The sequence below is a fragment of the Myxocyprinus asiaticus genome, chromosome 5, assembly GCF_019703515.2.
Source record: "Myxocyprinus asiaticus isolate MX2 ecotype Aquarium Trade chromosome 5, UBuf_Myxa_2, whole genome shotgun sequence".
Classification (NCBI taxonomy): domain Eukaryota; kingdom Metazoa; phylum Chordata; class Actinopteri; order Cypriniformes; family Catostomidae; genus Myxocyprinus; species Myxocyprinus asiaticus.
This window is the reverse complement of record NC_059348.1, coordinates 26,006,785-26,034,283: the sequence shown is the minus strand read 5'-3', so window position 1 is coordinate 26,034,283 and position 27,499 is coordinate 26,006,785. Positions and strand designations below refer to the sequence as shown.

General features: G+C 37.9%; 2 protein-coding genes across 2 annotated transcripts; one reads left to right on the top strand and one right to left on the bottom strand.

The window, feature by feature from the left end:
• Positions 1-610: 610 nt before the first annotated feature.
• LOC127441309 (serine/threonine-protein kinase 25-like) lies at positions 611-18,202 on the bottom strand. The gene is made up of 11 exons (XM_051698556.1): positions 17,813-18,202; positions 17,162-17,392; positions 12,594-12,650; positions 12,334-12,442; positions 12,034-12,191; positions 11,501-11,686; positions 5,237-5,382; positions 4,941-5,043; positions 3,219-3,290; positions 1,341-1,477; positions 611-860 (listed from the first exon to the last, which is right to left on the bottom strand). Exons 1-11 carry the CDS (start codon positions 17,840-17,842, stop codon positions 821-823), a joined length of 1,269 nt encoding a protein of 422 aa, XP_051554516.1. The 5' UTR covers positions 17,843-18,202; the 3' UTR covers positions 611-820.
• Positions 18,203-20,814: 2,612 nt separating this feature from the next.
• LOC127441314 (bcl-2-related ovarian killer protein homolog B-like) lies at positions 20,815-27,479 on the top strand. Its single transcript, XM_051698567.1, has 4 exons — positions 20,815-21,387; positions 21,718-21,846; positions 26,223-26,386; positions 26,859-27,479. The coding sequence occupies exons 1-4, from the start codon at positions 21,189-21,191 to the stop codon at positions 26,976-26,978; spliced, it is 612 nt and encodes a 203-aa protein (XP_051554527.1). The 5' UTR covers positions 20,815-21,188; the 3' UTR covers positions 26,979-27,479.
• Positions 27,480-27,499: the final 20 nt, after the last annotated feature.

Here is a 27,499-nt window from a genome sequence, read left to right as displayed (position 1 = left end):
TATGGAATTGTGATATAGTCAATTAAAAGTGAAACAATCTGTCTGTAAACAATTGATGGAAAAATAACTCGTCATGCACAAAATAGATGTTCGAAACGACTTGCCAAAACTATAGTTTGCTAATATGAAATCTGTGGAGTGGTTAAAAAATTAGTTTTAATGACTTCAACCTAAATGTATGTAAACTTCTGACTTCAACTGTACATTCACACTACATTTTCTGAAAACAGGTCTTAGAGGACTGATTCATCCAAAAATGAAAATTCTCTCATTTACTCACCCTCATGCCATCCCCGGTGTATTTTTGGGTGAATCTTCCCTCAAATATCTTATCCAGGTTTCACTTCTCAGGTAAATTTTCATTTTAATAATGTATAGATATTTTTACTGGAAAACAAGGCAGAATCTTTGCAGTGTAGATTAGCCAGGATGGGCAATCACAATGCACAATTTTTTTTAGAATATGAAATATAATTTTAAATTTGTCTAAGAAGCTGTCCTTGACCATGATTTTTAATCACATTTTACATTTTTTTTGTAAAAAAAAAAAAAAAAAGTTTCTAAAAATATTTGAACGTATATACACACACCAGTAAACCCCACAACACAATGTTTCCATACATTTTATAGTAGGACTTTTTGATCTAACAGGTAAACACAGTTCGCTCAGTGACATGGCTCTTTTTTTTTTTCCTCTTAAATACTTTCCATTCTATAAAGAAAACTATAAAAAATATTGAATCATAACTAATTAAAAGATCTCTGGGGGGGGGCTGAGGGTTTAGGGCAGGAGGGGCAGAGCAGCAGCAGGGGCAGGGCTTCACCGGGATGATGGTGTGGTGTTGCCATTCAGAGCAAACCTGGCACAAGAGAAGAAAGTGTCAATGGTTCCAAACAATTGTTCCATGGTGCCACTTTATTACAGTAGAAAACATCACATATTTAAATCAATACTCATTTTTTGAACAACTTTATACTTCAGGCAAAATCAGCCATTAAACAATCATTTAATTCAACACCAACAGGTATGGTGAAGTGTGTATTTCCTCTGCTTTGTTCTTTAGGCTGCTGTTCATAAAGTATTTATAATAAAGATTTATATTTATACTTTTTTAGATGTATTATACAGTATTTAGATTTTATTACATTCTAGTCAAAGTGTATTTTAATTCAGTTCATTTCAATTTCAAGTGAGGGCTCCACTAACAAAAAAGTTTTTTTGGACACATAAATACCATTCTATATGAATTTTGTGATCATTATTACCATGGTATTACCATCTGATACCATCACTGTACCACGTTACCACCACAGTATTTTATTTATAAGGGTCTGCTCACCTGCAAACTCTCTCCATCATTTGTGTGACCAGGAGGTCAGAGATGCCCGGGCAGGACTCCTCTGCCAGGTTAAAGGCGTTTTCCAGCTCCTCTATGGCACCCATTCCACCTCCACATGCCCTCCTCTTCTCTTTCATCTGGAGAGCAGACAGATTTACGCTTAACTCCATATAACACACAGTTTATTACACTTTATTGTTGGCTTATCTGTTGCTGCCATGATTACAAGCATAAAGCTTCAAAGAGAGTGCTGCGTTTAACACTGAAAGCTCTAATTAGGGTGTTTGTACACGTCGGAGGTAAGAGTCAACAGGGGGGCACTATTAGGATTTTTGGGCCCCCTGACAACTTTATGCTTTGGCCCCCTATCTTACTGCAACCCGGAACTTTTTTTTTCCACAGAACTTTTTAAAAGTCATACAAGTCAAGTATGTTTTAAATGTTTACTTAATGGTGCTATATGTAATATATTTACTGTACTAAATCAAAACATTACCATAATATGTCATTAGAGAATTAGGAAACATGCTAAGTTGAAATACTGTCTTCTCCGATAACAATGCTACAGCCAGTATATTCTACTTTGAAGTTTCCATTCCAGCTGGAATGGTTAAATATATTTATGTTTATGTTTTGGCCTGTGTGATCCCGCCCACTGCCTACTCACCAATAGTATTTCTACACCGCCAGGTTGCCAGATTTGAACAAGTTTGCAGGCAAACAACTCTGCATGCTGCAGCCATGGAAGCCAGCAAACAAACTGGATCAGAGAGAACAGATTCCACCCTACCTAAAAAGCCTCGCCATCCATCTAAAAACCACCATGACCAGAGGCATAGTAAAACAAGGATAAATATTGGAAATGCCTTTGGAAGATGGAGACAGCTTATAGCCCAGAAATCCTTTAAAACGGATGCAGAGTTGGCTAATTTTCCCTGGCAAACCGCATATGCTTCGAGTCTGGGGCAGGACAGACAACTCTCCAATATTTTGAATTTGGACTGCAGTACCCATTTCAAACACTTGTCAATCTTACATATAGCACCTTTAAGTCATATCTTGGAATATCTAATGGTAAACATAAACAGATTCCCCCCACCCCCCAACAACCAGAGAGCATAGAAAAGAACATGTGTGCATTTACAGTAACAACAACTGTAGTAGCTGGTATTTTGACAGAAATGTTATACTGTAGATTCATATTTAAACTATACAAGGGGAAGGAGAAGTCTGCCTCATTTGTATTATAATAATGGCAATTTTAGCTATAGATTCTAAATGTGTTTAGGATAATTCTTTTTCCATTAGAAAATGGTAAAGTTTGTTTTATAGAAACAATAGATACATTGACCTACTCAATGACGAGCAATCCAGGGTCTAACCTGTTATAATGCTTACAAATGAAAAAGTAAAATCAAGGGCTTTAAAGGCTGGATCTCCACAAATTATGGACCAAGTTTTCAGTTTTCCTCCTGTGTAAAATTAGTTTGACATTCACCATTGTGCTTAAAAGTAGAAAATTCTCAGTTTAATTTGAATGATTCTCACAGGTTTTTTAGTCTATGCCGCGCTGTTTGGCCGCGTTGCACGATCCAGTCAAGCATGGTGTATTGCACGTCCACATAAGCACAAGTCGAACCGCGATGTGCAAATGGGAAGTAAATTTAGCACTTAAAATAAAGTGCTTTTGTGATAAACTACTGAACATCTCCAAGGGGAGCCCACAAACTAGATCTTCTTTTATTAACAACTAAGGGCATCATGCAGGAAAAGTGTTGGGGGTTCTGTTTATGTTCAGGGCCCTTAGAATAATCCTAAACACCCCCCCACCCCATCCTCCTATTACAGCACCCCTGAGAGTCAGAGATTGTGCATTACCTCTCTGAAGATAGGAGAGACCAATGCTGACAGACATTGTGACTTAGGCTGTCTCTTTACCATCTCAGCTACCTGTAAGGTAAAAATAATAATAATAATAATAATAACAACAACACTAAGAGACCCATATGTTTTTCCTTTTAATCTACAATCTACAACAGTGGTTCTTAACCTGTGGCCCAACTCATGCCATTTACCTTTTCTCACCAAAACATTGTTTTACCACAAATAAAAAGGTGCAACCATAACATGTCCTTGTCACATAAACTTATTTCTGGTGATCACATTTTGAGACATGCACAGTTTACAAGGCAGCAACATTCGTTTTGCCCCACCACTTACTTGAGGATGAATTTACAGATGTTCAAGCAATGGAAAAGACCTATACAGCACAGTTAGCATCCTTAGAAATGTGGCAATACATGTGAAAAAGCTCTCCATATTTGCATCCATGTACATTTGCAAACACGAATCTCTGCAATGTCACGAATCACGTCATGCTTCAGAACATGACACAAAGTTGGGTTTGAAAACCCAAATGGCAATACTATATTTCCTAAAAACAATAAAAATAAAATTGTGTAATGAGCAAAGGCCATGAATACTTATGTACATGTGATTTTTTAAAAAAAATAATTTTATACATTTGCAAAGACTTCAAACAAACTTCTTTCGCGTTGTCATTATGGGATATTGTTTGTAGAATTTTAAGGAAAATAATGAATTTAATCCATTTTGGAATAAGACTGTAACATAACAAAATGTGGAAAAAGTGAAGCGCTGTGAATACTTTCCGGATGCACTGTATACACACACACACACACAGTATATATAATTTTATTATTATTTTATTTTTTTTTTTGCATTTTCACCTTTATTATAAAAGTGGAGAAGAGAAGAAAAAACAGGGGAAAAGAGGGAGAGAAAAAAAATAAAAAAATATATATATATATATATATATATATATATACTGTATATATATATGAATTGGGAAAGGACCTTAAGCCGGTACTCGAACTCAGGTCACCAATGATGCTACCGAACACTGCCCATAAGGCTACTACTCCAACTTCAACTCTAAATCTTTATTTAGTGTGCACTGTTTTTTTTGGCTTAAAGCAACTGCAGTAATAAGTTTAAAGAGCAGCTAATATGGTTTTTAAATGTGCCTAATTTTGTTTTAAAGGTCTCATACAATAGATTTACATGCATCCAAGGTCAAAAAACACTTTAATTTGCTCAATTTAAATTGCAGCATTACCTTTTTTTTCACAGTGTCAAAAACGACTCGTTCAATGATCCGTTCTAAATGATTAATTCTAAACTACTCCTTTCAGAGAGCCTACTCTGTTCTGATTGGTCAGATGTACCAGTCTGTTGTGATTGGTCTACCGTTTAGTGTAGTGTTTGAGGGCGGGTCAAAGCTGTTCGCGAGCAGCCAATGAAGACCAGAGGCGGGTTCCTTGTTACCAAATTATGTAGGTTAGTACAGGAAATAAGTCTGGAATTACTAACGACTCGTTTCAGGTGTTCAGAATTGGTTCTTTCTTTTGGGAGTCAATAACTCCATTTGTCGTGCACTTTGATTTTTGAAACAGCTATATAACACACTACATGAAAGGTAATATTTGAAAAACCATAATAGGTGCTCTTTAACGGAGTACACCAATACTTGCCATTTTGCTAAAACAAAAATTTCAAACGTATTGATTGAGTGCTCACCTCTGTGTTTGTGTAGCCCTTCTGGAGCTTATTCATGGAGCTGTGCCGGACTGTGGGGAATGTCCATACGGGACACTGGTCTCTGTCATCACTGTCTCCATCCCTGTTAATGTATGTGGAGAAATGGAGAATATGCCTCATTTCAAAGATATAAATAATCAGGATCAAATCATCAGTGATCCACTTAAAAGGATGGTGCTCCAAGTAATGAGAGAAGACAGAAATTAATAATATTTCATTATGAATGAGAGGGCAAGAGTTATTGATTGTATGTACATAATGGATGGATGACATACATGTCAGAATCATCTGAGCTGGACTCGTCCCCGTGGCCCTCAGACTTCCAGCGACGGTATCGGTCAATGAGCTCTGTCAAATAGGAAGTTTTCTTGGTGTAGCGCGTGATAAATTTGTGCTTCAGTAACTCCTTGGCGGTGGGCCGCTGTACAAACAGACCAGTGAAGTCTTGGTCAATATACTCAATTCTTTTTATTAGGCTTTTAAACAGCTAGAGATGTCTGCATGACTAAAATGTATTAGTTAGAGTTCTCGCACGTGTTTTTTTTTTTTTTTTAACCAAAGATTTTCCATGACTTTTCCATGTTTTTTTTGTTTTTTTTATTAATTTGTGATTAATGGATAAAGATAAGTTTCGATTAAGACTGATTTGTTAATGAATCACTTAGAACAATTTATGAACTGGTTCATCCAATTAATTGAAAAGAACTGACTTAAATGATTCACTCACAAATCAAACATAACTCTGTTCACACATGCAACTTCGAGCACCATGATCTCAATCATTTTCAATGAGAGCTGGCGACTTCCGGCGACATGAGCGACAGCTTTGGTTTCTTTAAATGTTTAAGCCTTGTGGGTAAACTTGCAGACAGCTTTTTACAGAAAGAAGATTCAATGTTGTTTCACTCATGCTGATGGTTTCAAACAGTTGATAAGTAGTTAAAAAACATTTCCCATTCAAATCTGGACTCTGACCAGGCCAAAACATGAGCCTGATGGACTTGTTCTCAAGCCACTTTTTGGTGGTCTTTACAGTGTGGGCAGGAGCATTGTCTTGTAGAAAAATAACATCTGATCATTCCTCTTTAGAAAACAACTTTTCAATTGTGGGAAGCAAGCCTTTCTGCAATATTCTCCTGTACTCCAAAGCATTAATTGACTTTTCACAGTGAAGCAGCTCACCAGCACCAGCAGCAGAAAAGGCTCCCCACACCATGACACCTCTTCCTCCATTCTTCACTGTAATAGAGATGCATTCATACGGCCAGCAGCCATATCACCCTGTAGCTCAAGACCGGTTGCCCACTAAAGCTAAACAGGGTTGAGCCAGGTCAGTACCTGGATGGGAGACCACCTTGGGAAAACTAAGTTTGCTGCTGGAAAAGGTATTAGGGAAGCCAGCAGAGGGTGCTCACCCTGCAGTCTGTGTGGGTCCTAATGCCCCAGTATAGTGACAGGGACACTATACTGTAAAAAGGCACCATCCTTCAGAGGAGATGTTAAACAGGTCCCGACTCACAGATTTTCTCACTCCTTTATCTTGGGACTCACAACACTGCATATTGTAAATTGCTCTATCACTCCTGGTTCCATTTCTAAGCTTGTTATCAGACCTTTGATGGGCTGCATCAGGAGTGGCAGATCACCAACTAATGACTAATAATTTAAGAAAAAACAAAAAAAACATACCAGAAGATATTTTTGGAAAAATATGTACACCCAGACATGTGTTATTTTGATCTTTATCATGATTTGACCTTTGCATAAAAGAAGACTATATAAGTGAATTTCCCTGTTTCCAGCTTTTTCCCCAAACAGTTCACTGAAGCAAAAGTTAATGAGAAGTGCACCAGGAGTGCATTTAATTATTTATAATTTCCTAACCAATGATATGTTTTGGAGACCATTAAAAGCTTAATGTTTAATGATATACAGTAATAAAAAATTATGCATGGAAAAGGAATTGTCAGCAGTCTGAGGGAGTTTGATTCGTACATTGATAGATCATATATCTTGTTATTGATATGATGCATTGAGCATGGCTGCAGCAATTTACAGTATATAAAAACACTCTCCCATACATTAATTTTTAGCGTCAATAATTCCTTGTAAAATTAGAATGATATCTTAGTTTTACCGGCAAGGTTTCATCTGTGATCAGATTTTCCAAAAAGAAATGGCCAGACGTACAGTCCACATATAACATTAGAGCGACAGCAGTATGAACGGCCATTAGCGACATATGCTGTGTCCGAATATCCATACCTCCTTACTTTATAGTATGCCAAAATCAGTATGTCAGTGGATTAGTATGTCCGAATAGGCAGTTTTCATAAAACATTAAGCGAGAAATATCCGGATGACCTGCCATTTCCTGCGGGATTTACAATCCCATAATCCCTTGGGAGCCGAGGAGACGTCATGTTCAAAACGCTGGATTGAAAAGAAAGATGCTGATACGTGATTTGGACAGCTCGCTTTTAACAGAAAGTGATATACAGTTTAAGTCAGAAGTTTAAGAAACCATTCCCTGTCTTAGGTCAGTTAGGATCACTACTTTATTTTAAGAATGTGAAATGTCAGAATAATAGTAGAGAATGATTCATTTCAGCTTTTATTTCTTTCATCACATTCCCAGTGGGTCAGAAGTTTACACACACTTTGTTAGTATTTGGTAGCATTGCCTTTAAATTGTTTAACTTGGGTCAAACGTTTTGGGTAGCCTTCCACAAGCTTCTCACAATAAGTTGCTGGAATTTTTGCCCATTCCTCCAGACAGAACTGGTGTAACTGAGTCAGGTTTGTAGGCCTGACTCAGCACACGCTTTTTCAGTTCTGCCCACAAATTTTCTATTGGATTGAGGTCAGAGCTTTGTGATGGTCACTCCAATACCTTGACTTTGTTGTCCTTAAGCCATTTTGCCACAACTTTGGAGGTATGCTTGGGGTCATTGTCCATTTGGAAGACCCATTTGTGACCGAGCTTTATTCAATATATCCACATCATTTTCCTTCCTCATGATGCCATCTATTTTGTGAAGTGCATCAGTCCCTCCTGCAGCAAAGCACCCGCACAACATGATGCTGCCACCCCCATGCTTCACGGTTGGGTTGGTGTTCTTCGGCTTGCAAGCCTCATCCTTTTTCCTCCAAACATAACAATGGTCATTATGGCTGGATGTTTTTTGTTTTTGGCACCATTTGGAGTAAATTCTAGAGACTGTTGTGTGTAAAAATCCTAAGAGATCAGCAGTTATAGAAATACTCAAACCAGCCCATCTGGCACAAACAATCATGCCACTGTCCAAATCACTGAGATTACATTTTTCCCCATTCTGATGTTTGATGTGAACATCAACTGAAACTCCTGACCTGTATCTGCATGATTTTATGCACTGCTGCCACACAATTGGGTGATTAGATAATCGCATGGATGATTGTTGGTGCCACATGGGCTGGTTTGAGTATTTCTGTATCTGCTGATCTCCTAGGATTTTCACACACAACAGTCTTTAGAATTTACTCCGAATGGTGCCAGTTCCAGTTCTGTGGAAGGAAGTGCCTTGTTGATGAGAGAGGTCAACAGAGAATGGCCAGAGTGGTTTGAACTGAAAAAGTCTATGGTAACTCGGATAACAGCCCTGTACAATTGTGGTGAGAAGATTATTATCTCAGTATGCTATTCTGAGATGCGGGTTGGCGCGGTTTTGGCAGCACGAGGGGGACCTACACTATATTAGGCAGGTGGTTTTAATTAGGGATGCACCGATTCCACATTTTCTCTTCGATCCGGTTTCGGAAATCTCAGTATTGGCCGATCCTGATCCAATACAAGTGTTATTTTTTTGCATAATCAGTTTAGAATATCTTTACTTCATTGTGTGGAACTAATTGGGAGTACTCTTTAATATGTAAAGAAACACAAACCTCTAACTACACATTATTTCAATATAAATGTATTGCTTACTAAGAAAAACTTTGTTAACTAGTATACTGGATAATGTAGCAGCAAAATTAACAGTAATTCCAGTATAAGTCATCAGTAGAAAAGAAGCCACTTTTTTTTTTTTTTTTTGCAATTTGTTTTCAACTTGCATCTGGACTTTAAAGGATTCAGATCTCTTTTTTGTTCAATTTAGTTGTAAGACATCAGTCCACTTTTCATTCACAAAGTTATTTTTTTGGAACCCATTCAACTTAAATTTTATTATAATTTGTAAACAAATGATAATAATAATAATAATAATAATAATAATAATAATATATTATAATAGTAATATATAGTAATATATCTCAGGGTATGTTTACACGACAACGATGTACTAAAAATGGAAATGTTTTTCCTTTGCGTTTTTGAAAAGTTTTGCGTACAGACGACAACGTTGTCAAAATGATCACCATTCACACGGATCTGCGAAAACAACTAAAAACGCTGTATTATGCATGCCAGGCCTGTAGTTGGCGATGTCACTTTGTAAAGAAGCACTACGCGCCTGCGCACATTAGCATTCTTCCACAGAGCGGTGAATACAAACAATGAAGATGGCAAAAGCATCGAGCAATTTTGTCTGGACAGACGATAAGGTTGCTTTATTACTACAAGTAACCCTGGACTATAAAGCACGCCACCTTTTTAAGGACTCCAACTGGTGATCTCACGTTGGTCTGTTCGCCCTGGAGGTAAGGACGAAGTTCTCGAAGTTCATGCCTATAGAATGAACACATAATACGTGTGCGCATGACGTCATCGTATTCACATTCGTTTTTACATTCGTTTTTGTATGTTTACACGGAGACGATAACGGCGTCGTTTTCAGAAACTTGCAGTTTGAAACCCATTTTCAAAAGTTTGCGTTTTCAGGCCCCAAAGTACCGTTGTTGTGTAAACGAACAGCCAAAACGCATAAAAATCGTTGTCGTGTAAACAGCCCCTCAATTGTGCACCTTTTGTCATGGATCCACCTGTCTCTCTCTTTCTTGCTCACTGCCATCACAGCACTCACTCTCCCCTGAGTTCTGATTACAAGCACCTGCATATCATTAGTGGCTAATCAAGGACTACATATATACCCCGCTTTCACACACACTCTTTGTCTGTTCTCATCGACAGTATCTCTGAGACTCCAGACCTTTCTACTATGTCAAACATACCAGTGTCTTCATTATTGCCTGCAGGTATCATAAGACTGTTGTGAGTTCTGTTCATCGTGTCTATACCCTGTCTGGATACTCACCTGCTGTTTGCCACTCTGCTCAACTGGATTTACTCACAATGTTTACATCACTGTTTCAATCATCTGTTCAATAAACCCTGCTATTGAGTTCATATCTCTGCATCCGTGAGTCTCTCCGTGACACCTTTAACTTTTAAACCCTCACGCTTTTATTTTGACATTCTAAACTCTCCAGGAAATCCTGCATATGTCTGTTTGTAGACAAGTTCACAGTAGTTTAATTCGCTTCTTATTCAAATTCTGGTAAAAATGCACCTCCGGTGCCGTTCTAAATGCATATTATAAGTGAACCGAACTATTGAGCATCTACATCTGAGATGCTGTTCGTGAGTAGCACTCAAATATTGCACATCACATGAAGGCTAAAAATAGGCACGTGTGTGTGTGTAAACAGAGCAGCGACATTCAATAACGTGCTGGAGCTGCGTGTGCATTTTATATATTTACTTATTAAACACAGCCTTTAGTGATTCACAGAGCAATTGCATGTCTTCAAGTGGCTTTGAAAAAAATGCAGTAATGACAGTAATGAACAGTATCGGATTTGGATCGGGCTCGTCGGACCGATACCCGATCCATTTAAAAGTGTCAGTATTGGAGCCGATACCAATTCAGGTATTGGATCGGTGCATCCCTAGTTTTAATGTTGTGGCTGATCAGTGTATATAACAAGTTGTTTTATTGCTAGTTTACAAAACCAGAGTAGATTATTATTCAAGATTGTTGTTTATGCATCATTTATTCAGTTCAAGGGTCATTAACCATGTCTCCGGATAAATACTGTCTGGAATCTATTCATACTACTCGCATGCATACCTAAAGAATGTACTGTTTTACCGACCGAGAATTGTGTCCATCAAATACAGTTACAGTACACAATTTTGAATATGCAGTGATACTGTACAGGGAATAGCGGCATTAAACAATAATTTCGCTGCATGTGTGAACACTGACCAGGGCCTAAGTTTAACTCTACACAGGCTCTAAAAACAATATTTAGCTGATTAAATATTTTACAGGAAAGCATAACTAGAACAATTTATATTCACTACAGAAATTTCCCAGTCTTTTATTCATTTCAATAACTTTTCTGGGACTGGAAAGCACAATTTAAAAATTCTCTGATCCTGTATTTTCAGGTTTTTCATGACCGTGGAAACACTAAATAGTGCTTCATTTACTTGTTTGCTAGGTTTTAGATGAGATTTAAAAGGACTTTCAAACCGAATTTCAAACAGATGATTAATATTTGGGCTTACATGGAAAATTCTGTTGTATAACCCAATGCCAGTGCCAAATACTCACAAAGCGAGGATCTTTATTGAGACAGGCCTCCACAAACTCTTTGAAGGGTTTGCTGTAGGACCCTTCCAGTGTCGGGGGAGTGTTCTTGGGAATGAGAAACAGTACTCGCATTGGGTGGAGGTCTGAGTTTGGGGGTTCCCCCTTTGCCAGTTCAATAGCTGTGATTCCCAAGGACCAAATGTCTGCCTGCAGTCAAAAAGAAAACCAAAAAGTTTAAGTTTCACCTCGATAGGTGATTAATGATTCCATCATGACATAATATAAATGTCTGGGGAAAAAATATGATTAGCTGCTACAATGCTAAAATAAAAACTCCACTAGTGACTGGTTTCCATGCCCACCACCTTAAAAAAAGGCTTTGGAACAGTTTTACCACCCAAGCCTTTCCGGAGTGCTCAACGTGTGTTTTCAAAGCTCTGCAAGCACATTTATATTCTGCCAGTGCATGGAACTCGTAAATGACCAGATTGTTCTCTTGCATGCTTAAAAAAAAAGTCCATTCCTGCATTCCTGTCTCTGCAGAATTTCCGCACCTTAAAGTCATAAGCAGACTGTTTGATGACTTCTGGAGCCATCCAGAAAGGAGTTCCCACAAAAGTGTTTCTCTTGATCTGGGTGTCTGTGAGCTGTCCCGCCACACCAAAGTCTGCCAGCTTCACATCCCCCTGCTCAGACAACAGCACGTTGGCAGCTGCCACAAGACAAAACATGAATCATCAGCACAGCCCTCAGATTTCTCAAATAAATTGTGAAAAAACAGAAACCAAGTGATTAAATATGAACATTATTCCAAGCTAGCCTGATTGAGTAGGCAGACGTGCATGTTATCACACCTTTGATATCGCGGTGAATCTTCCTCTCTGAATGCAAGTATTCCAGTCCCTTCAGAATCTCCCTCAGTATTGTGGCAATGTATGTCTCCTCTAGTGGCCCTGGTTTCAGCTGAGATGTGGGGAGGAAAATAAGAGACAAATTTAATTTCTGTTTTCACCATGTCAAGATCAAGATATAAGTCTAAAGCTTGTAGTTTTTAAGATAACACATTCAATTATTATCATGAAGGTAATTGGGGAGCAACTGTTGTTCTACTTACAAGATCTAAAGCAGAGCCACCTCCTAAATACTCCATGATGATCCACAGCTTTGTTCCCTTCAGACAATGACAAAAATAACATCATTTCTATATGAATCATATAAATACTAAAAAAAAAAGAAAAAAAAAAAAGACATGAAAATATTTAACATTTTCATATTTTAATAATAAATATTTAAGTACATGGCACTAGCAACGCCTGGTTTGATTTCCAGGGAATGCACATTGTGATAAAATAAATAGCTTAAATGCAATTGAAGTCACTTTTGATAAAAGTGTCTGCCAACTGCATAAATGTAAATATGGCTTCATAATGTGTGCTTTTAATGAGTTGTTTTTCTTGTAGATTGAGTGTACGCACACGTTTCTGACTGGTATCTCATGGGCATGTCATGCTTGAAGGGATAGTTCATCCAAAAATGAAAATTCTCATTATTTACTCACCCTCATGCTGTACCAGATGTGTATGACTTTCTTTCTTCTGCTAAACACAAACAAAGATTTTTAGAAGAATATCTCAGCTCTGTTGGCCCATTCAATGGTGGCCAGAACTTTGAAGCTCCAATAAATTATAAAAGGCAGCATAAAAGTAATCCAAATGATTTTATAGGTGTGGGTGACAAACAGATCAATATTTAAGTCTTTTTTACTATAAATTCTCCTCCCTGCCCAGTAGGTGGTGATATGCATGAAGAATGTGAATCACCAAAAACAAAAGAAGAAGAATGTGGAAGTGAAAGGGGACATTCATAGTAAAAAAGGACTTAAATACTGATCTGTTTCTCACCTACACTTATAATATCACTTCTGAAGACATGGATTAAACCACTGGAATCTTATGGATTACATTTATGCTGCTGTTTTGTGCTTTTTGGAGCTAAAAAGTTCTGGCCACCATTCACTTGCATTGAATGGACCAACAGAACTGAGATATTTTTCAAAAATATGTTCATATACTATTTCAGGATTTGTATGAGTCAAGATCCAGGAAGTGGGCTGAATCATAAAAACTAAAACTACCAGACACAAAAGCAGCTTTTTCCCCATGGGTAGTGGCCCTCATTATTACTTCTCAATTTCTTCAACTTTGAAAAATACATAAATACATAAGGACAGACACTGCACACTTTCTGTATGGCATACGTTTAATATTCACTGGACATATTTTCAACTACTATTTATTACCACTTGATTTATTACATTTTGATCTGATACATTTAATTGCACTTTTCCCCGGCACCACAACACACCCTGAATGTGCACTGTTACATTTTACACTGCCTTGCATTGTATTAAATACATTGCATTGATGTATTGTATTGTACAGTGCTGTGAAAAAGCATTTGCCCTCATCCTGATTTCTTCTGTTCTTGTGTGCATCTCATACTACATTGTTTTCAAATATTCAAACAAAATCTAACATAAAACAAAGGCAATCTGTGTAAACACAAAATACAGTTTTTAAATGATAATGTAATTTATTGAAGCAAAAAAGTTATCCAATACCAACTGGGCCTGTGTGAAAAAAGTATTTGCCCCCTTAGTTACTAAATCCCCAAATCTATGAAACTGCATTCATAATAGGGTTCAGCTGGACTAAACACACCCAGGCCTGATTACTGCCAGCCCTGTTCAATCAAATCAACACCTAAATATAACTTTTTCAGCAGCATGAAGTTGGTAAAAAGGTCTCACCCAGTAGCACACTATGCCAAGGTTGAAAGAAATTCCAGAAATGATGAGGAAAAAGGTGACTGAAATACATCAGTCTAAATACATCAGGGAAGGGTTAAAAAGCTATTTCAAATGTTCTGGGACTCCAAAGAATACAGTGAGAGCCATTATCTCCAAATGGAAAAAACTTGGCACAGTAATGAACCTTCCCAGAAGTGGTCGACCTTCCAAAATTCCTCCAAGATCACAGCGACGACTGATCCAGGAAGACACAATAAAGCCAAGGACAACATCCAAGGACCTGCAGGCCTCTCTCGCATCAATAAAGGTCACTGTTCATGACTCCACTATCGGAAAGACACTGGTCAAAAATGCCATCCATTGTAGAGTGGTGAGGCGAAAACCACTGCTAACCCAGAAGAACATTACTGCTCATCTGAATTTTGCCAAAACACACCTCGATGATCCTCAAACCTTTTGGGAGAATGTTCTGTGGACTGATGAGTCGAAAGTGGAACTGTTTGGAAGACAGGGGTCCCGTTACATCTGGCATAAATCAAACACAGATTTCCACAAAAAGAACATCATACCTACGGTCAAGCAAGGTGGTGGTAGTGTGATGGTGTGGGGATGCATTGCTGCTTCAGGGCCAGGGCGACTTGCAATAATTGAGGGAAACTTATGAATACTGCTCTCTAACAGAAAATCCTAAAGGAGAATGTCCGGTCATCAGTCCGTGAGCACAACTGGTTATGCAGCAAGACAATGATCCAAAGCATAGGAGTAAGTCCACCTCTGAATGGCTCAAAAGAAGTAAAATTTAAGTTTTGGAGTGGCCTAGTCAAAGTCTTGACTTGAGCCCGATTGAGATGCTGCGGCAGGACCATAAACGGGCAGTTCATGCTCGAAAACCTTCCAATGTGGCTGAACTAAAGCAGTTCTGCAAAGAAGAGTGGGCCAAAATTCCACCACAGCGTTGTGAAAGACTGATCTCCAGTTATCGGAAGGGTCTGGTTGCAGTTGTTGCTACTAAAGGTGGCACAACCAGCTATTAAGTTTAAGGGGGCAGTTAGTTTTTCCACATGGGTGATATAGGCATTACTTTTTTGCTTCAATAAAAAAAAAAAAGAAAAAAAAATTATATACACTGGCGGCCAAAAGTTTGGAATAATGTACAGATTAAGCTCTTCTGGAAAGAAATTGGTACTTTTGTTCACCAAAGTGGCATTCAACTGATCACAATGTATAGTCAGGACATTAATAATGTGAAAAATTACTATTACAATTTGAAAAAAAATTTCAGAACTTTTAAACTACTTCAAAGAGTTCTCATCAAAAAATCCTCCACAATGACAGCTTTGCAGATCCTTGGCATTCTAGCTGTCAGTTTGTCCAGATACTCAGGTGACATTTCACCCCACACTTCCTGTAGCACTTGCCATAGGTGTGTCTGTCTTGTCGGACACTTCTCATGCACCTTACAGTCTAGCTGACCCCACAAAAGCTCAATGGGGTTAAGATCCATAACACTCTTTTCCAATGTCTGTGTTTCTTTGCCCACTCTAACCTTTTCTTTTTGTTTTTCTGTTTCAAAAGTGGCTTTTTCTTTGCAATTCTTCCCATAAGGCCTGAACCCCTGAGTCTTCTCTTTACTGTTGTAGATGAAACTGGTGTTGAGCGGGTACAATTCAATGAAGCTGTCAGCTGAGGACATCTGAGGCGTCTATTTCTCAAACTAGAGACTCTGATGTACTTATCTTCTTGTTTAGTTGTACATCTGGCCTTCCACATCTCTTTCTGTCCTTGTTGGAGCCAGTTGTCCTTTGTCTTTGAAGACTGTTATGTACACCTTTGTATGAAATCTTCAGTTTTTTGGCAATGCCATGCATTTTTTAGCCTTCATTCCTCAAAATAATAATTGACTGACGAGTTTCCATTTTTGACCTAATATTGACCTTAAGACATGCCAGTCTATTGCAAAACAAAGACAATGTTAAGATTCATTTAATGAACCAAATAGCTTTCAGCTGTGTTTGATATAATGGCAAGTGATTTTCTAGAACCAAATTAGCAATTTAGCATGATTACTCAAGGATAAGGTGTTGGAGTGATGGCTGCTGGAAATGAGGCCTGTCTAGATTTGATCAAAAATGGCTTTTTTCAAATAGTGATGGTGCTGTTTTTTACATCAGTAATGTCCTGACTATACTTTGTGATCAGCTGAATGCCACTTTGGTGAATTAAAGTACCAATATCATATGGGGCTTGGGTAGCTCATCAAGTAAAGATGCTGACTACCACACCTGGAATCGCAAGTTTGAATCCAGTGACTCCAAATTGGGGAGAAAAAGGGGAGAGAAAAATAAAAGTACCAATTTCCTTCCAAAACAGCAAAATCTGTACATTAGTCCAAACTTTTGGCCGCCAGTGTATATTTGAAAACTGTATTTTGTGTTTACTCAGGTTGCCTTTGTTTTATGTTACATCTCATTTGAGGATCTAAAACAATTTAGTATGGAAAATACACAAAAATATAACAAATCTGTGCTTTTTCACAGCACTGTATCTTTATTGTGTACTGGACAATGTTTGCATTGTATACTGGAAACTTTATGTATTTATGCTGTGGAACAACGTACCAAGAAAAATTCCTTGTAAGTGTATCTTACTTGACCAATAAATTGGTTGATCAAATTAGTTGATTGATTTATTGATTGACTGATTAAATAAAAATCTTAATTTGTGTTAAACAGTAAAAAGAAAGTGAGGTGAAAGAAAGAGGGTGAGTCAATTTTGAAAGAATTTTCCTTTAAAAGATGCTGTATTGATGTAAAAGCACTCTTAATGTTTTCTACATGTACATGCCCAAGATCTCTACCAACGGGAGAGTTTACCTTCAGATATGAGCCATAGTATTTGGTGACATAAGGGCTGTCACACTGGCTGAGCACCGTGATCTCCTGCTGAATGTCCTCGATCTCATCTTCTGCCTCCTCCAGGTCAATGATCTTGATGGCCACCACCTCTTTGGTACGATTGTTGATGCCCTTGTAGACCTCACCAAAAGACCCTTTCCCAATGCGCTCCTGCTTTGTGAAATACTCCTCCGGGTCAAGCCGGGAATTCTAGTGAGAATGTAAGGGAGACAGAGCAGTTGTCATGGAGGATACACTGTCAATGACAGGTGTAGATTAAAAATGACAATAGACTACGTTAGATACATGAAGAGGAATGCTCTTGCATGCATGTCTGCACAAGTTTAAACATATGTAAAAATTTGAATTAAAATGACAGACATGAAAGTGAAGAAAAGAAGCTGTGAAGAAAATGTCAAGCTTTGAGGATCTACATTAAAACAATTTCCCAAACACAATGTACCGTTAGATAACAATAGCAGTACCTGGGTTTACAACTCAGTTACTACAAATAAAGAAGTGACAAGCATGCCATGACAGCCTAGCACTAAACCTGCCTGTGAATTAATGATAACGAGATTAATACCTCTGTATCCAGAATGAATAGACTCAGCTGGACTGCGGATTTACCTGATTCTGCATGTCGCGGAGGTGGGCCATCCTGACGGCTGGTCGGTGTGGATGAGAGCAGCTGTAGCCCTTTCTGCCAAAGGAAGGGTGCTGGAAAACTCTTCAGCGTTTTGCTCCTCCGGTTCCCTGCTTAGCTCGCTAGCTTTTACATAGAAAAACACCTCTGCATGTGCTGTCGGTCAGCCGTGTTTTCGGCCTCCAGTCCCCTGATAGCGGACCCCGCAGCCTGGAGAGAATAAGAGCTAAGTGTCGTGTAACTCCATGTATGAAAACTCTTGCTTACAAGCAAATCTGTTTCCGCGTGTAAATATTTATCATTGACCAGAGCACGTTCGGGCGGCTTTTTATTTATTGCTTGCAGAACAATATAATAGGTGCAATGGCGCATGCGCGGCTTTCATTCAACGAATGCGGAATTGTGGGAGTTGGAGTTCCACTTGTTACTGGCGGTTTAGAAAGGTAAGAAATTAACTAGGTAGCAGGTGGGTAAAATTAATTTGTCTTCTATCTGGTATGTGTTAAAATGTGATGATATATATATATATATATATATATATATATATATATATATATATATATATATATATATATTTGAGTTTTACATAATATTCAGATTCGTTCCAAATTTTAATACTGAAAACAAACACATAAACCACCTTCACATGAAACAGTAGCCAGTCAGGTAATTGTTTTATTTTTCTGTAGTGCTTTTCACAATACACATCCTTTCAAAACAGCTTTACTGAAACTTATAAAGTAATGTCTTACATCTTAAAGCCTTCTGGGATAAGCTTTATAGAAAGTCATGTCTTTATCTGTAAAGAGATATTTTACCTAAAAATGAAAATTATCTCATCATTTACTCACCCTCATGCCATCCCAGATTTTTATGGCTTTCTTTCTTCTGCTGAACACAAACGAAGATTTTTAGAAGAATATTTCAGCTCTGCAAGTGAATGGTGACCAGAAGTTTGAATCTCCAAAAATCACTTAAAGCCAGCATAAAAGTAATCCATAAGACTCCAGTGGTTAAATCCATATCTTTAGAAGTGATATGATAGGTGTGGGTGAGAAACAGATCAATATTTAAGTCCTTTTCTACTATAAATCTCTACCTTTGACCAGCCAAGACCAGTAGGTGGCGATATGCACGAAGAATACAAATCGCCAAAAAACAAAAAAAGAAGAATGTGGAAGTGAAAGTGGAGATTTAAATGCCACTCCAGATGCAGCTTATGTGCCACCTTTCCAGTGTAAAGATGGCTCTAGGGTGTTTATTTCAATTACTTGATTCAATTAAACTATTTCAAATAAATCAACAGCACACATAAAAATACCCCCAATAAGCTTCTGAATGTTGCAAATATTGCTCTTAAAAAATATAATTTCTGAGACCACAGTCTATATTTTCTGGAAAAAAATGATTCAGGAAGCCAAAGGATCCCAGAGACCTCACTGCTGTACCATTAAATAAAAATAGTAGCAATTAACCTATTGTTTTTCCTTTTATATTTCTTTCAGATTGTGATCTTCTGATCTAAGGTAGATATTATTGAAGCTTTAACCCTTTTGTGTAACAAAGTAGGCATGCACTTTTTCAGAAAGGTGATTGTTATGCAGAATAGTAATGGTGAGTCTGTTTAGGTTCAAATTTAAACTAGAAAAAAATAAAAAAATAAAAAATAAAATATTGCAAAAAATACAGTGTGCAAACCAATCAGAAAATCTTAGCATTTGAAAATGTGTGGTTTGTGTTCAAAGTTTCCATGCAAAAGGCTTACACGTAGGCTATATGTGCCAGCTTTGTTTTGGTTACTGTTTTGGTGAGGTAGTTTTTACATTTCTTTTAGTGACAGATGATGATGGGAAAGGCATGCAATGAATACTGTAGAAAATCCCCAGTGATTTTTACTGCCTTTTATGGCCAGTATCCTCAACTACGGCATCAATAATGATTCCAAGCTTTTCTTGCACTTTTAAGAAAATAAAACTGGGGTAAAGGCATAAATTGGATTTAATGGACATACTATTCTGGATGCACCTATCCCAATCAGCCACCCACCTCCACATATTTTATTAAGAATTCCTCTACAATGGTTGCAATTAATGAAAGTGGCATCCCATTTAGAATCAGTGTCCAACTGATCAAAAAATGTGAATCTAAAAATTGTGCTTCATGTGCAACATATAAATTAACTCCTTTGATTCAAGTCAAAAGTATTATTTACCATCACTGAATCAACCTGACTACATCAGGGTTAGATCAAGTAGGGATAGCTCCTGGAGGTAACAATTAAAGGTTACTACTTTTTACAATTATCCAATAAATCAATCTGACTTGCATATGAAATCTCACCTTTTAAACTTTTTTCTGGTAATCCAAAATACCCCTGCTACTATCATATGAATATGATGATCACAAAAAGATTTGTGCTGCATGGGGTGATGTAGTGGCTTGCAGACTCAAACACAGACCTTTAAACTGTTGTGTTGGTTTGTAATGAGAGGATTAGTTCACTAAACATAGACAGATAATAATTTACCTGGTAATCCACTAGAGCAAGGCATGAATGAACTTCTTACTGATCCTTAGGGAAGGATCATTTAAAAAAGAAATAATAGTTTTATATGCAGCCTGTTCAAAAATGCATTCACACTTGGTGCTGTTTATCAAAAGCCTCCTCTCTTTTAATATCAGTGTTTTTAGGAAATGACAATTACTGTTATAGCCTATTGTGTAAATTTGATTTATGAATTTGAATGAACTGATTTGATTGAGCTTATTTGTTTTCAATTTATTTAATATGGACTCAAATATGAGCTCATGAGTGTGAGCATGGTGAGCTGTGCTAGTTAAGGATGCATTGGGCACTGTTTATTTTTGGACTAAGCCGTTCACTTCGGACTTGGTTACCTAAGTGTTCCAGGTAGCGACAAAATTCGCTTCCAATTGTCCGATTCGGGGACTGATAAACAGCGACCTCAATCCTTTTCGCTAGAGCAAGCGGACGGTATTGGAATATGACAGCCATTTCAACACATTCAATTCCCCTGTGAAAAAGACTAATGGAAGGGATAAGATGATATATCGCTGTAAATTATAATGGACTCGAGCAGCGGCGGAATGTAATGATCGATCAGTGCAAAGCAATTGGCCCGCAGGGGAATTTAGTGTGGGCTGATCAATTGACGATGGGTTCTCCCTGATTGGCTCTTTACATCTCAGTGAACCTGTGTCAGATAAGCGCAAAAGTTTGAAGAAAATTGTCTGGAAACTGTCGTGGACAACGCACTTTGTATTTGTATTTCTTGTCAAGGCTATGTAGACTGAAGTTGTTGCAGTAGGCTATTTGTGTAATTATTGACCGTGCCAACCATGCGGGACATCAACATGTTTCGTTGTTCCTCAGTGATCGCAGCGGAAAAAGAGCTCGTCTCCCAGTCAAAGGAGCTTTGTAGAGACTTCATTCACTCCAGGATTTTAAGGGAAGGATTCATCTGGTCAAAAGTTGAACCTGATCTCCCCGCGACACATGGAGGTCTTGCAGATGTATCTACGGTGCTTCTTAAATTGGGTAAGAGAACCAGGTGAATGTGAATTAATTGCTAAGTGCTCTAAAACAGGTGTGATTACATCAGTAGCCTCTGTTGTTTTCGATTTATAGTTTAATAAGTCATTCTAGACATATGATAGCATTTCAGAACACCAGCGATTAAAAATCAGAAGTGTTCAGATCACAACATTTATCAATTCAAATGATAGGGTCTTAATGGTAGTGTTTCTTTCTTTTCTTTTAAGTGGTTAAAGCTTTCATCGGTCTTCCGCTTCATAAATACCCTAATGTGATACTGTCAGATTAAAGTTATGTGTGTTTAAGCAGTCTTACAGGTTTAATGTTTTACAGGTAATGAGCTGGAGTGCATGCGGCCCTGTGTGTATCGTAATATTGCGAAGCAGCTGAACATTGGTGTAGCAGTGGAGGCAGTGGTGTCGGAAGCATTTATCTCCGTAGCAACAGAGATCCTATCCATGGGTAAGTGAGCAGGAAGAAAATGCAACAGGTGTTTCATAGACAGTGATCGTGTGAGCCCTTTAGTGACAAAACCCTTAAAGAGATAGTTCACCCAAAAATGAAAATTCTCTCATAATTTTCACACCCTCGTGCCATCCCAGATGTGTATGACTTTCTTTCTTCTGCTGAACACAAACAAAGATTTTTAGATGAATATTTCAGCTCTGTTGGTCCATACAATGCAAGTAAATGGTGGTCAGAACTTTGAATCACAACATTGCAGCATTAAAGTACTCAACATGACTCTAGTGGTTAATTCCTTATCTTCAGAAGCAATTTGATAGGTGTGGGTGAGAAACAGATCAATATTTAAGTCCTTTTTTACCATAAATTTCCACCTATGACCGGCCACGACCAGTAGGTGGCAATTTGCATGAAGAATCTGAATCGCCAAAAAACAAAAGAAGAAGAACGTGGAAGTGAAAGTAGAGATTTATAGTAAAAAAAAAAAAAGGACTTGAATATTGATCTGTTTCTCACCCATACCCATCATATCACTTCTGAAGACCACTGGAGTCTTATGGATTACTTATGTTTCCTTTGTGATTTTTGAGCTTCAAAATTCTGGTCACCTTTCACTTGCATTGAATGGACCTACAGAGCTGAGATGTTCTTCTAAAATTCCTTGTTTGCGTTCAGCAGAAGAAAGTCATACACATCTGGTTGAGGCATGAGGGTAAGTAAATGAGGTAATTTTTCATTTTTGGGTGAACTATCCCTTTAAGTAAAAAAAAAAAAAAAAAAAAACTTAATGACAATAGACTAAGGAATTTCTTAACTAAAGTGGTTTCTTGCAACCGGGCACAGGTAATAGGATGCATCTGTTAAAGAATGGCCTCACATTTAAGGCAATCTAAGAGCTAAATTTAATTTTTGCTAATTCCTTGCCTGGTTGGGTATTAAGGTTGTTTGGGGATAATAATAGGGTCTACTGCAGCATTGTACTAGAGGGCATAATAAATAGGCTTACTATAAATGGAATGAATTTTGAGACTGTGGGATTTCTTCAGAATGTAAATGAAGCAATGTTGTGTACGCAGGGTTTGGACATTTAAGTCAGTTTCAGTTCTGGACATTCATTTCATTGATTTATATTACAGTAATTTTAAAATCATTCAATTTGGGTAAAATTGCCTTTACTTGTAGAGACAATAATATATCCTTCACCCAAAATTATTGGCTATTACTTATTGGAGTTTAGAGGTCAGCTTCTCTCATAGTTTAGAGACAAGATTTTATTTATTTTTATGTGTTCACAATTAGCTTTTTTTTTTTTTTTTTCGTCTATGGAAAAACCCTAAAAAGGACATACTCACATTCTCCCCTTTTTGTACATATTTGGTCACATATTTTTTCTGCAGCTATTGATGTACATGGGGCTTGTAATTTAGTCTATAACCATGGCAACATCGTTCCACTGCCCGATGATCTTCTCACAAGCTTTCAACCCTTTTTATCCTCTGTAGTAAACTAGTCAGACAGGGATAGAACTGTGAGACCTGTGAGGATTTATCATAAATGAACATTGAAGATATAGAAATGTAAACAGTTGGCATAGTCCCTGATGCTTGGCTCATCATCAGTGAAGCCTGACAGTGTGTTATGAATGAGAATTAGTGGTGTTAGCCTTCCTGTTATATCATAGCCACAGCAGAGCTGCTGCTCTACTTACAGTTGAAGTCAGAAGTTTACATATACCTTAGCCAAATACATTTAAACTCAGTTTTTCACAATTCCTGACATTTAATCTTAGAAAACATTCCCTGTCTTATGTCAGTTAGGATCACCACTTTATTTTAAGAATGTGAAATGTCAGAATAATAGTAGAGAGAATGATTTCAGCTTTTATTTCTTTCATCACATTCCCAGTGGGTCAGAAGTTTACATACACTTTGTTAGTATTTGGTAGCATTACCTTTAAATTGTTTAACTTGGGTCAAACATTTTGGGTAGCCTTCCACAAGCTTCTCACAATAAGTTGCTGGAATTTTGGCCCATTCCTCCAGACAGAACTGGTGTAACTGAGTCAGGTTTGTAGGCCTCCTTGCTCGCACACGCTTTTTCAGTTCTGCCCACAAATCTTCTATCGGATTCTATCGGCCAGGGCTTTGTGATGGCCACTCCAATACCTTGACTTTGTTGTCCTTAAGCCATTTTGCCACAACTTTAGAGGTATGCTTGGGGTCATTGTCCAGTAGGAAGACCCATTTGTGACCGAGCTTTAACTTCCTGGCTGATGTCTTGAGATTTTGTTTCAATATATCCACATAATTTTCCTTCCTCATAATGCCATCTATTTTGTGAAGTGCACCAGTCTCTCCTGCAGCAAAGCACCCCCACAACATGATGCTGCCACCCCCATGCTTCATGCCATGGTTGGGATGGTGTTCTTCGGCTTGTAAGCCTCACCCTTTTTCCTCCAAACATAACGATGGTCATTATGGACAAACAGTTCAATTTTTGTTTCATCAGACCAGAGGACATTTCTCCATTTGTCCCCATGTGGACTTGCAAACTGTAGTCTGGCTTTTTTATGGTGGTTTTGGGGCAGCGGCTTCTTCCTTGCTGAGCAGCCTTTCAGGTTATGTTGATACTGGACTCGTTTTACTGTGGATATAGATACTTGTCTACCTGTTTCCTCCAGCATCTTCACAAGGTCCTTTACTGTTTTTCTGGGATTGATTTGCACTTTTCACACCAAACTACGTTCATCTATAGGAGACAGAATGTGTTTCCTTCCTGAGCGGTATGATGGCTGCGTGATCCCATTGTGTTTATACTTGCGTACTATTGTTTGTACAGATGAACGTGGCACCTTCAGGCGTTTGTAAATTGCTCCAAGTTGTCCGATTCGGGGACTGATAAACGGCGACCTCAATCCTTTTCGCTAGAGCAAGCGGACAATATGGGAATATGACAGCCATTTCAATATATTCAATTCCCCTGTGAAAAAGACTAATGGAAGGGATAAGATGACATATCACTGTAAATTATAATGGACTCGAGCAGCAGCGGAACAATAATGATTGATCTGTGCAAAGCAATTGGCCCGCAGGGGAATTTAGTGTGGGCTAATCAATTAACGATGGCTTTTCCCTAATTTGGCTCTTTATATCTCAGTGAACCTGTGTCAGATAAGCGCAAAAGTTTGAAGAAAATTGTCTGGAAACTGTCGTGGAGGTCCACAATTTTTTCAGAGGTCTTGGCTGATTTCTTTAGATTTTTCCATGATGTCAAGCAAAGAGGCACTGAGTTTGAAAGTAGGCCCTAAAATACATCCACAGGTACACCTCCAATTAAGTATACCCCGTATCAGAAACTAACTGGCTAATAGTCTAAATGCTTGACATAATTTTCTGGAATTTTCCAAGCTTCTTAAAGGCATAGTTATCTTCTGACCCACTGGAATTGTGATAAAGTCAATTAAAAGTTAATTAATCTGTCTGTAAACAATTGTTGGAAAAATTACTAAAGTAGAATTACTAAACGACTTGCCAAAACTATAGTTTGCTAATATGAAATCTGTGGAGTGGTTAAAAAATGAGTTTGAATGACTTCAACCTAAGTGTATGTAAACATCTGACTTCAACTGTATTAGAAGAGGGTTTCAAGGAAACTAATCTAAACTGTCTCAGATGTGGATTAGCAGTTGCATGCACTGTTTTATCCTTGGAATGTTTCTCAGTGGAAGGCCTTGTGTTTTCAGAGGAGCATTGTAATTGAAGGTTATTCTAAAATCCTTAATTTGCTGTAGGGTTAAATGTAAACGCATGCAGCTATTAATAGTGTTAAACCGTACTTTAGTTTAACCTTCAAAATATCTGTGAACACAATTATTGATTAAAAGAACATAAATCAATGGTTTCAATTCTTTTGAGATACGTTTCCCTTTAATGAGCAAAGACACAACCCTTAAAGGGATAGTTCACCCAAAAATGAAAATTCTCTCATGATTTACTCACCCTCCTGACATCCCAGATGTGTATGACTTACTTTCTTCTGCAGAACACAAATTAAGATTTTTAGAAGAATATTTCAGCTCTGTAGGTCCATACAATGCAATTTAATGGGTGCCAAAATTTTGAACCTCCCAAATCCATCAAATTTGGTTGAACTAACCCTTTAAAGTTTCCTAAATCAGTAATGGTCTGTTTTAGGCAGCAGTACAGAATTCTGTCTTATTAGCAATCTTTTGTTCACTGTTTTTGCTATTACATGTGTATTTCACATTTAAAAAGTGACTGATGTAAGAAGAAGCGAGTTTGAGGTGCTCAAAAGGAATGGCTCAGTAGGGTTTTAGATCTGCTGAGTCTGACAGAGTTGCTTTTACTTTTAAGGGATCACATGGGGGAAAGTGGTGGCCATCTTCGCCGTAGCTGCTGGCCTGGCTGTGGACTGTGTGCGACAGGGCCATCCAGTCATGGTGCACACCATCGTGGATAGTCTGGGAGAGTTTGTGCATAGGAGCCTGGTGCCATGGCTAAAAAAGAGAGGAGGATGGGTAAGCGGCCATTCTCTGTAATACCTTCTCTATGAACCAAGTGTACTCCTGACCTCTAGAGGCCATATGGGGAAATACTTTATTGTTGTCCATTTGTTCTGTGGCTACACAGCATCAAGGTGCATTTATGCAGTAAATCTCAACTGGTTTTGCTTCAGGACACATATTTTCATTGGCCATCAAATTTGACCCAACACGAAGGTAACAACTGTCCTAAAAATCAAACACAAAGTTTATTTTTATTACAATGGACTGCATAGGCCCAACAAGAACAATATGCAAAGTTATTAACATCACAGGCTGAATAGTTAAACTAATTGTTTTCTATGTTCTGTAGTTTTGAGAGTTCTTTCAAGAGCTTATTACATAGACACACACAATTTTGGTTTGGGTAAAACAACTCTTAACAGTCATGTTAAAGTGGTATAAACATGTCAAATAACAGCTTATTCCTTTAAAACTCTCTTTCCAGGGGGATATTTCAAAATGTGTGGTGAACATGGACTCTAGTGCTCATGCTCATTGGTTGTCAACAGCTACATTAACATGGAGGCAGTTCTTAAAGACCATGTACATCTACCTGATGAAGTAGCCTTGTGCAGGTAACCATGATGACTGAGAACAGAATCCTTCCTTCCCAGAACTATTTGAATGACTGATTGTACTGTTTGTGGAGTCCTGGGGAGCAAACAGTCCATCACAAAGTTCAGAGCACATTATCCAGGTTCATTTGCACTTTAATCTCATTTAACCTTTATTATAATACTATGACCTGAAATTCTGGGAGCAGATGGCAATGAAAGAGAAAAGGTGCTATATTCATTGTTGGAGCAACAATGTCTTTCCTCCTCAGTTTGACTCTGAATGTAATGGAGCCTCTTTTATGCTGATGATGCATTCTTCTGAGATTTTTAACTGAATGATTGTGATGTTGAGTGAAACATTGTAATGTTTGACTCTGACAATCAATTGTCAGATTTTTATTTCTACAAAATTGCTAAAATGATGTTTGGAGTGTCACTTTGTATTATCATACAGTTTGAGTGGTATGTATACCACCTGAGTTGTCACCAGATGTACATCTTAAAATAAAGATTTTAACCATATAGAGCA

Excerpts from the sequence above, each read along its gene's own strand:
- LOC127441309 (XM_051698556.1), bottom strand. The coding sequence starts at position 17,842 with ATGGCCCACCTCCGCGACATGCAGAATCAG. Across the intron at positions 12,443-12,593 it reads GTGGCTCTGCTTTAGATCTT|CTGAAACCAGGGCCACTAGA; the intron begins GTAAGTAGAACA and ends CCCACATCTCAG. Across the intron at positions 12,192-12,333 it reads GATTCACCGCGATATCAAAG|CTGCCAACGTGCTGTTGTCT; the intron begins GTGTGATAACAT and ends GTCTTGTGGCAG.
- LOC127441314 (XM_051698567.1), top strand. The coding sequence starts at position 21,189 with ATGCGGGACATCAACATGTTTCGTTGTTCCTCAGTGATCGCAGCGGAA. Across the intron at positions 21,388-21,717 it reads TACGGTGCTTCTTAAATTGG|GTAATGAGCTGGAGTGCATG; the intron begins GTAAGAGAACCA and ends AATGTTTTACAG. Across the intron at positions 21,847-26,222 it reads AACAGAGATCCTATCCATGG|GGATCACATGGGGGAAAGTG; the intron begins GTAAGTGAGCAG and ends TTTACTTTTAAG.